This window comes from Cyphomyrmex costatus, unplaced genomic scaffold (genome assembly GCF_001594065.2).
Source record: "Cyphomyrmex costatus isolate MS0001 unplaced genomic scaffold, Ccosl1.0 scaffold75, whole genome shotgun sequence".
In the NCBI taxonomy this organism is placed as follows: domain Eukaryota; kingdom Metazoa; phylum Arthropoda; class Insecta; order Hymenoptera; family Formicidae; genus Cyphomyrmex; species Cyphomyrmex costatus.
Window position 1 is genome coordinate 2,999,208 of NW_017280322.1, and position 11,690 is coordinate 3,010,897.

Sequence of the window (11,690 nt, forward strand, 5' to 3'; positions counted from 1 at the left end):
GTTGATTTGTAGCTACATTATATTTAAATTATAATGTTTTAGTTTTGTTATATATTATCGGCTCTTTGCCCTTTATTGATTTAATAGTTTTAACTTTATTAGGAAAAAGAAACAGAAAAATTAACATTAAGATATTCACAAACATAATAAATATATTAAAAATTAAATATCTCTTTTTGGCTGTAAAGTTGAAGTGTAATAAAATCTTCTAATTAAAAATTAAACATTAAATATATAAAAAGTAATAAAAAGGTTGATGCACAACTATGAACGAATAATTACATCACAGATTTTAATAAAACTAGTTTATTAAGAAATTGATTTCAAATTATTTTTTATATAATGTAGATATTAGTTTTTATATATTTTGTGATCTAATCATTTGCTTGTTTGTACAGTTGACCCTTCTATTAGGCCGAAATCAGACTATGCATTGAAGATTGAGATTGAAGATTGAAAATTGAAATTTAACCAATGAGGATAGAGGAATTTTAGCTCCTCTATTATTTTAATTGACCAAATTTCAATCTTTCAATCTCAATCTTTAATGCGTAGTCTGTGATTCCAGCCTTACTATTTTTATAACTATTTATAACTCATACAATATTATTTTACTTTGATAAATTATTGCTATCAAGAATGCAACAGTGACATCTGTTGACACATTTTACAACAGGAATATGTTGATTGTAATAATTTTATTATTTTAAGCACTCACAATAATTCTGGCTAGAGATGTTTATCTCTATTCGATAATATCGAATATTCGATATTTTTTGCTGCTCAATATAAAAATATCGAATAAAAAACTATGAATAAAATATTGACTAGATATTTTTTTACCATTCATATTCACATTCTCCATTTTTATGAATAAATTTCAGGAATTTTGGATGCATTCGGTAATCGGTACATTGTGACATAAAGGAAGGAGTTTCATTTACCGTTTGTAATTTGTAATAGGGAGTATAGGAACTGGGACTATAAGTAAACGGAGTTTTTTCTAGTTTCCTCCATCAAATGATTAAATATCAGGTTACATATCTTCGTTCGTAAGTTCTAAAAGAAAGTGGCATTTTTTTTTTAATCTATTTGTTGTGCGATATATTTGATATAATGTCTATTCATTCGGAATGAATATAAATTACAGTTTTAAAATATCTGAATATATTTATGGTCGATATTTTTGCTCGATATTGACATGTCTAATTCTGACACATAATCGCTGAGAAATCCGTAGAACACAAACTATCAGTAATATTACATGTATGATCAATATTATAATTTTTCCTACTTAACAATGTAATGATTATGTATATAATATGTATTGTATTGCAATATATTCATATATTATTGAAAGAGAAATGATAAATTAATAATAATAATAATAATGGCTTTAATGAGGTGGAAAGAGATATAGATTATAGGTTCGGTAAACATGATGCTACAGTTGCTAATTTGTCCTGAAGCATTTTTTTTATTGGTCAATTAATAAAATTTTTTTTCTTTGTTTAATTAATTAAATGCTTTGAAGCATTAGTAGTGAGGTTTTGACTGTGTTCCAAAATTTATTGCCAGACTGAAAATTTATAGTGTAGATACGTAACGAGATCGTGCCTTATGGTATACATATAAGAAAAAAAAGGTAACGGATGATTCTTTAAAAAGTTTCAGTAATATAATGCGGCTTACAAAGTTAAATCTTAAACCTTGATATAATCTAGTTATATATATATTGTATTATTATCAAATGCACATAAATAAATATAAGACAGAAAAATAGAAAAAACACAACAAAGATATTAATAAAATTAAGTAACAGTTTGAATACGTAACTGATGATGCATTAACATGAAGATAGATACCGGTTTTTCCAGTTTGATGCTGTAATGTTACTTTAGTTTATGTTCTGGAGCGAAGAGAATTTGTCGGTCCTCTTATAAGTAAATCATAAAATCGTATAAGGTAATCAAACACGACAGTTAGAAATGTTAAAAAATTTACAGTCTTGCGATTGTAAAATGGATCGATTTCACGTTTTAGCTCTTGTATGTTGAAATATGTATATCTTTTCATACTAGTTCATACTTATATATTGATCAGTGATCAATCAGCTATTACACAAACAAGAATCGAGGACAAAGTTCAGCGATATTCAATTTGTTGTAATTTTTAGGCTTCCTGACCTTCAAAACTTAAAAGATGAGAAAGGATTCAATTGCATCAACACGTAGTGATACTTCAACTCTAAGCGAAGTTTAAAACTCGATATCTCTCCCTCTCTGTCTCTCTTTCGACTTAAAAAAAGCCTTGCTCTGATAGCGTAGAATATTTATGATAAATATTCATAAATATTTTTAATTATTTATTTTTTGAAATATTATATAAATATTTTATATTTATATAACATTTATGAATATTTATGAGATAAATATTTCTTATTACATATTTCTAGTAAATATTTTTAATTGAGTTATAATATCTTATTAAATATTTTCATAGCATTTATGATAAATATTTATCATCTGCAATCTAGAAGACCATAAAATATTTACAAAATATTGGAAATAAATCTTACAAATATTCTGTAAATATTTTTCATAAATATTATGTGCTGTCTAGGCAAATTAAAATAATATTGGTGTAATCGGATCTATTAGGAGAAATAAACCGTCAGTGTGTCGTCCAACAGATGACATTCTCCATTGTGAAAGATGTCTTTAAATCGTCTTATGAAAAAAAAAACGTCTTTTTGCGATTATCTGATTTTAGACGTCTCTTGTTGTCTTGAATGTTAATCTTATTTGCATTTTAATTCCGATTCTTGTCAACTGATGATCATATAAAAACATCCATTATTATGGAATGTCGCTCGTCCTTTTTGCGATGCAAGAATACTGTGGAAGACAAATCTGTGAAGACAATACATAAAAATTCCCACAACTGGAAGAAATAAAACAGTTAATCTGATTAGTGGCGCTATATGATGTCACTGTTTTCGAATGTCGCGTGATGCGCCTCGCCCAATGACGTTCTGTATGCGTATTTTTGTGACAAGATGCACCTTCTTTAGATGCACTTTCTCCTTCTGCTTCTTATCTTTGTTAATAGATCTGTTCGCGTTGCTTGTACTTTTTGCACTCGCTTTCTCACTTTTCAACGTCCGAATATTTACCTTATTTTAAGAGCAGAAATTTTTAAACGTTTCAAACAATTCAAATAATTCTAAGATTGTTTATCTTATTTTCAAATGTTTCTTTTCATTTTTCGACTAAATTTCGAAATTTTAACACATTGAGCGCCGACCAATTTTTATAAATGTACCGCAGGAGCCGAAACTATCTAATGTTTGGAAATTATTATTTTTATGCAATTTGAGAACCTTGATTAGTTATTTTAGCTACAATAGTTATATCACTGAAAATCTCGGAAATCTATGGCACACGGTGTATGTCGTCGTCGGTGCTCAATGTCTTAAATTAATATGCATATCTAAAAATAAATTGAAAGAACATGACTATTTCGATTGCTTTTGACAGTTCAATACGCGTCATGTAATCAGAGGAGAGAGAAGAGAAAAATATATGTATAATAATACTCTTTTTCATCTTTCCGTACTTTTCACCCTTTTCTTTCGTTTTTCTTTTCTTTATTGTTTCAATCAGAGAATCGATTATGTAACTGTTTCTCTAGAACAGAAATGTGAAGTGCAATTATGTACAAATGTATACATACAAGAAATTCTCGCTTTCCATGTTTACACCCTAAAAGGAAAAAGTTCATTGACTTCCTGATAATAATAAAATATTAAGACTCTTGTTCACTCATCACTGCTATCTCTAATTGTGACATCAAAAAGTAAAAAATAATGAAAGTTGTTGTAAATTATTGAAAAATAATTGCTATTAAAATACAATTAACAAGAATTTTTTATGTTTTGCCATTTTTTGTTATCATAATTTGAAATAGTGGTGATGAGAGAGAGCTTTATTAACAAAATCGTATATGTGTATATGTATGAATGTACATATTTATGCAAAAATATGTACATATAGTAATTTACAGATTCATTTTTTTTTTTAATTTTTGCAAATTTAATGTACAAATAAATACATGATTTATACTTTATATGACGTTCTGCAATTTTTAATAGTTCTGATAATATATTTTAGTTTGAAAAGAAAAAAAGAATAAAATTTAATTTCAAAAGAACTATTACGTGCACTTTGCTTTTAAGGTAATGCAAAGTACAAAAGACGTTACAAAAAAAATGCATGTTTGTAGAATAAAATGTCGTGAATTAAATCACGTACCGTTGAAAAAAAAATGCATGATAGACACTATAAAGTTAACGATTCTAATAAGATTATGATTAATTGAAGATGTTCAGCTTACCAAGCAATAATTATAGTTTGCGAACGTATATGTATATATATATGTAATTATAAATTTTCATTTTTTTTATTGTACATGTAGGAAAAAATATTAAATTAGAAACAGCGAATTTTAAGATATTTTACCGATTGAATATCACCAATTAAATTGCAGAGAACTAATTATTAAATAACGCTATGTACTATTGTATAATAACTAGATAGTATTTGTAATTTTTTATTAAATATATGAAAAAAATTATAGATTAGGACACATTTAATTAAAAATTGAATTAATCGACAATTAAATTATAATCAAGAGAATGCGGGTTTTTCCGTCTAAGATAAAGTCATTGTTAACGATTAGATTGAGTGGCCAACTTATTGGTAAGCGACACGTACTATCGTAATATCGTGTTATGTAAACTGCGCGAATGCAATCCAGTGATAATGAATGACAATCGTAATGCGATATAGCATTTATAAAGACGAATGCACAGCATGTTATGTCAGAGATAACGCTTCGTTAACTCACTGTTTATTTGCTAACTATTGACGAAAACGAAAAATAACCGATACGCAAAAGTCTGTTCTTATTTTAAGATCGTTTAAGTAATCAGAGTAAACGTCCATAAGGGATATGAAAGAGACATAAAAAAATAACGCAAATTCGCAGGAAATTTTGTTGAAAACGCTATGGGATGTACGTGGTTTGAGATTGTGCGATTACAAGTTTTAAACATATATTTATTATTCATTTGTCTCGTGATTCGCACATTCACACAGACTCTCAAAGATTCTTGCGTCTCAATTTACACTCTAAGTTCGCTGTTGTCTCTCTCCTTTTTCTTTTTCTCTTTTTGAGCGGCGTTCAGTAAAAATAATCTTATTCAAGCGGTAACGAATGACACTTGATTTGTGCAAATCTGGAGGTATCAAAATATCTTCTATACGTCATAAGGAAAAATGCATCGCAATTTCTTGTGTATTTTTCTCGGATCTGTCTCATCCCTAAATCCTTCCACATATTTCATCCCCCAAGTCTATTTTTCCTTCTTCATCGTACAGTCAGAAATATATTTAAGGCCGTGTGTTTACTTATCTCGCAACATAGGAAACCACAATGTGTGTGTTTGATCTTGTGTACAGTACAATTACTATCGGACTACTTTTCTTTCCCCAATCTATCGCGGTGGGATTATAAAATTTCCGATTAAGAGCGATCTGCCTTAACTCGCGAAAACGGGCGCGACGCGACAGCTGCTGAAAGAGACGTTTGTCCTAAACAATTCTCTCCTCCGAAAGGATCCTTCTTCCTCTGATTCTTTCGTTTGCAGGCCGGATCGCTCCCGTATTCCCAATCTTTCTTTCGTTGACAGTGATTAACGCCACAAATCGCCCCCTTATAAAGCCATATTCCTTACATCCTAGGTACATACACATAGGTATCGACGATAATTTCATTCTCTACATCTTTACACGTATAAGCTCATTACAGTTACGGAAATGTCCTAAATTCTTGCTCGATGTATTGCGCGATGTTTTCACCCTCTCACTCATGTCTTCCAATCTCTCGTCTCGCACCACTTAGACAAACTACCAAGTTTTATTTTGACTAGCACGCGTTAATTCTATGCAATAAATTATAAACGCACGTACTTTTACTAGCGGCGACGCTATCCCACAATTTCCATCGCGAAACGGCGAAACCAGTTTCTTGTTTCCCTTTTTCTTAGTACCTTTCTTATATCGCTATCGTTACATTTACGTAGCTTTGGAAGAGGAAAACGTTCGCAGCACGCGTGGACGCAAAGTTTCAGTCAGGGATGCGACGAAAAAGCGGAAATGATATGCTCAAGTTTGTTTTCGCACGCAAACGAGAAATGAAATGAAAACCATTAAATTATTCGGACGCCGAGAGAATATCAGCAAACGGACGTAAGTGGCAAAGATCACGCATGTACATATACTTATGGAACCGATCTCTCAACAGCCGAGTAATATGTAATGCAACTATGACACGTAATGTATTTTTAAATCCATAACGGAACTAATTCTCGAATTGATAATAATAAACAGCCGATTACGTTTCAAAGTCGAGAGATACCGATCGCAAAGCGTGCTTCTTTTAGAAACTGATACATAAATTATAACAATAATTTCTATGCTTTATATACTGCTATTGATATAATATTTTTACGCTGGTCATTCATTATTAGAATGCGTGTGAAAAGATGCTTATCTGTCCTTCGTCTTTATAAAATAAAAGGCACGGAGTTCCCTTTTTTCTTTTTTTCCCCCCTTACAATATTATTTCTTATTGTTAGATATGGTGCAACCTCATTGAGAATTCAATAAAATGCGATTTAATTAAAATACGTTGAATTAAGTATGCAAATTAATCGATGCGCTTTATCATTGTGCATAAAATGGGATACTCATTCCAAATTCTATCAAGTCATTCTCGAGTGTTATCATTTGTGTTGCTTCATACATCAAACAGTCACTTTTACTCAAGTGTAAAAATAACATTATAAGATATTTTTAATACTTTATAGGAGGAAAAATGTTGTGGACGCTAACCACAATATAATCAGTAGAGGCACTTTGAAAAGAAAATGCACGTCATGCAGATTTTATGCACAGAGATCTTGTGTCTAATTGAAACACAACGTGATAGAAACGTATATATGTGCACAATTTAAGGTGCATTGTTTCACGTTTGATGCGTTATTTATTCTTGTTTAATATCCACTTAAGCCTGTTTTCACAATATATGGTTACCTAAAGATTAAAAAGGTTACTAAAAGATTCATCAATGAAATTCATTCATGAATTTTTTGGTCACCTTCAATTTTTAGGTAACGATAGATTGTGAAAACAGGGCTTAGAGAAAGATAAATTGATGATAACTGTAAAAGTGATATATATACAAATTTTATATGTAGAATTAAATAAACTCATATAAAATTTGTATAGTTGTTACTTTTTTTTACGATTGTTACTACTATGTTTTTCTAATTGTTTAATAAAATAACGAACAAAAATACCTAAATGATGTATTAGATGTAAAACGGAAGGCGTTCTTACAAGTAACACTGATAGAACACTATATTTTCTCTATTCGATCCTCAGTTCAATCAACGTAGTGGATGATGGAACTCACTGGAGAAGATGTCGACACAAAATGCCCCTATTGAGTATACTAAAAGAGCACTAATCTTATGCTCTATAATCTACGCACAGCAGTGCTTTTTATTATAAAATTAGCATAACATCAGGCTAAAAGTTTCAATTTGCTTAAGCAACCTCGTTATATAAGTTACTCTTTTATAAATTTTTCTATGTTTTGTGTCTCTTAATTGAATTAATAGCGAATTTTGAAAGCAATTCGCGAAAATATAGAATGGTGTTTTGTTATGCAAACAAAAATGAATTAAAAGCTATACAATGGTGTACTTTGGTTTCGTTGAAACTGCACATTTTTGTATGCATTTATATATACATACATATACATGATATATACGAGGACAGTTTGATAACTACCCGTGTTTGATGACTACGGGCACCTCTGACTAAAAGTCTGTATACCATCGTGTAACACCATTTTTTGAACGACGCAAGTAAAAATTTCAGACAGCTGTGCCGGTTAATTTAGTTTTTATAACAATTGAAAGTTGATGAGTTTGTGCTTGTTTGCAATCATAGAAAAAGAGCAATATCGGTCTCTGATTCGATTCCTGTTTTTGGATGGGAAGACGTGTGAAGAAATCAAAGAAAAGTTGCATACCGTATATAAGGACAACGCATCCAAAAACAGGAATCGAATCACAGACCAATATTGCTCTTTTTCCATGATTGCAAACAAGCACAAACTCGTCAACTTTTAATTGTTATATAAAAACTAAACTAACCGGCACAGCTGTCTGAAATTTTTACTTGCATCGTTCAAAAAATGGCGTTACACGATGGTATACAGACTTTTAGTCAGAGGCGCCCGTAGTCGTCAAACACGGATACTTATCAAACTGCCCTCGTATATATATATATGTATATATATTGTATATTTTTCTATGCATTGTTAAGGAATATTTAAAAATATTTCTGATATACATAAATGTGTAACAGGTTTTTCCTATAGGCTTCTTGTGAACTGTATAATTTACTTAAGATGTACAATAAATTAACAATTATATTTAAAATATATGAAAATTGTTACGGAAAAACAGACGTGCTAAATTACTATTGTTCGGTATTACAATACAATCATCGAATTTTTTTTCTTTGATTAAACGTCTTCGATGCTTAAGAAGCAACTTCTTGTGCATATATATATAGAACGATTCATTATAAATATTCGTTTAAAACATAAAATCTGCCCTTATATTCTGTAACTCGCTTTTTTACCATGTACAAAATCTGCGCAACGACAATACAATATCGTTACAGTTATAACGAGTTATAAAATATAAAGAATACAGGCTTATTTGTACTCTTAACGAAGTTGTTATAATCTCGCTAGGCAGCTTTTTTATTTTATTATGATAAAAACACTGCACAGTGGTGTTATAACAATAAAAAAACTTGCGTCAAGAGTTATAGAATAAACCTGCTGATTCGACTTAATCTTCAAATAAATAAAGATGCGTACAACACAGCCGCACAACACGCGCAACTGAGTAAATATATATTAAATCACCTTAAATAATGTACATAAACAAACCAAACTCAACATATGAAACTTTCAGCGATACTGGAGACTTACATTCTAATATTTTTACAATACAAAAGACGCTATTGGAGTGCTTATGAATATACAAAACATATACCGACACATATTTTTATTGTAGACATTTCCAACCGATTTTTGAAATGGTTGAAAATGTTCATATCGCACTTATCATATATTTTGCAGTTTCTTTAAGTTCAACAATCGTACGTATTTTTATCTGCTACATTTCATTAATGTATATACATCCAACGTATAAGATTCACACTGTATTATTCTATCAGTAAATTAAAACAATCTCGGTACTCGCGTCTCCTCCTCTCCAACTTTCTCCCTTTCCAATAAAATTTTGTACTATTTGTTTAATTATACTGAGAGAATAGCAACCGACAGCAATAGAGACTGTTCTCAAACGAAATCTCCACACAGAGCGTCGATGTGTTCACACAATCAATAAATTACGTTAAAAAATATGAATGTCGGATATATGTATGTGTGTATATTTTAGAAGTTTTTATAACGTTACAGCAATTTGATATTCCAATAGGAATACTTTTGACATATTACCGTCGGTAGGGCGGATTTTTGTAATTGGTTTGCGTGTAATTGTGCAAACTAGAATTCGCAAGTAAAACGTAGGTGAATTCTATCCTGTCGGGATAGAATTTTATTATCTCGCGTTTTCCTCTACACAAATTGATGATCATTTTAAACCCACTCAATATAATTTTCTTCAAACATGATATCAAATAATTTTTATTCATCGCTATAATAACAATGGATATGTATACCTTAATGCACTTTCAGCATTATTGTTGTTTTATGTATATTAGACATAAACACAAATAAGATCTAAAATTTAGAAGATAAATATTTCATCTTTTACGAATATATAACTAATAATATACGTATCATGGCCTATTTATATCTACAAAAAAATTATTCTTCCCATCAAAAATAAACTGAATAATGATCTATAGAAAACACAATCGAGTGGGCTTTTTATACGTGATCGAGGGCATGATAAATTCATGGTCCCGTATACTTTAATTTTTTTCCAAAGATGTTTCGACTAGATTTGATATATACTAACGTACTAAAATCGTGCCAGCGACTCTTTATACCTGTTCCATACGTATATATGAGACAAGGCTTCGCGGAGTACAATACTTCTCTATATCACACAGACTTACTTGAATTGTATACGTCGTAGGCATTATGCAAAAATCTTCTTCTTATATGTCATAATTACAATTTGACGTTATACAAAATAATAATTTATGAGACTAGTGTGTTTTTCTCTTGTAGTAGGCCTGCATGTTTTCGTGCTAGTATCTTCACATTTTCGTATGCTACCGGTTTACTCATAAACTAAAGGGTGTAGGCACACACAGTTAGCTTAGCTTTATACGTTTTGGTTGGCTCGTATTAGATGCATCTGAAATTCAATTTGTGACTTGTACCGAAACAATTTTTACATAACAGTAAAATAATATTTAATTGTTCTAATAAGAACAATCAAATACCTATTTTGTAATATGTAATGCGTCTCACCTCCATTAGACGTTGCTCCAAAGCTATTAACTAAAGAGTAATTTTGACTTTTCTGAAATAGAGAGAAATTATTATTCAATACCTCGTTATATAAGTAAAATTGATTTACGAGATTATAATGGGTTTTCAAAAATATTATGGAGATTTTATCCAAGGATTTAAATTAGATAACCCAATAAGATCAACATAACAATCAATATATGCACTAAAGAATACTAACATCTCCCATTACAGCTATTGGCGTAGTCCCAGTTGCGATAGCTACTTGGTGCTCTATTAAATAAAACATGTATTCGTCATAAAGTAATCTGATAAGATGAAAAGATCCAAAACTCGCAGCACTCCTCAAAGTGAGATCTCGGATAACCATCGAGCTGTGGAAAGATATTATATTTAAATTTAATTAAAAAGAAAGATGTTTGTTAATATGACAGAAAAATATGTACCTGTAAAACGACCACTTAAGCAAGAATTGACGTGCAGCTTTAGCAAATGTTGGTTTCTCCTCGTGTGGTTTAAGCGCTTGAGTAACGACTCCTTTCAACCAGATCGCCCAATCTTCCAGTGAATTTTGTTGTTGTAATGTTATTTTAAAATCCGTCTCAAGACGTTGTACCATCCCGTAGTCACATTGGCATACCCAGGATGCCTAAAAAGGTGATCGTACATGTTACTTATTCGTGAATTTATTATGTGCGTAATAAATATATATTAAATAACAAAATAACTATTTAAAAATGTTTCATGATATCAACTTACTTGTTCTTGCACGTTGTGAAAGTCAACACGATTCAGATCAGCTAACATTTGATTAATTTGATTAGAATTTTGAAGCACCGCTCGCGCGGCCTGTGCGAGGTGATTTAATGATGTATAACGCCTTAAAGTTTGAGCAAAAGCTGATACTGCAGTTAACTGTAATCAAATATAAGTTTACTGCACACATATTTATACTGGCCTAACATATAATTTTTAGAAATATATTATTTGGGATATCTCTCTCTCTCTCTCTCTCTCTCTCTCTCTCTCTCTCT

At 30.5% G+C, this 11,690-nt stretch overlaps 1 protein-coding gene across 1 annotated transcript in view; it reads right to left on the reverse strand.

Moving 5' to 3' along the window:
• Positions 1–10,051: 10,051 nt before the first annotated feature.
• The window catches only part of Rfx (regulatory transcription factor Rfx), a 13,938-nt gene continuing 12,299 nt past the window's right edge, over positions 10,052–11,690 (reverse strand). Inside the window, 5 exon segments of the mRNA XM_018548876.1 lie at positions 10,052–10,540; positions 10,657–10,708; positions 10,877–11,030; positions 11,103–11,305; positions 11,416–11,656. Coding sequence (XP_018404378.1) covers positions 10,497–10,540; positions 10,657–10,708; positions 10,877–11,030; positions 11,103–11,305; positions 11,416–11,656 — 694 coding nt within the window. The 3' untranslated portion in view covers positions 10,052–10,496.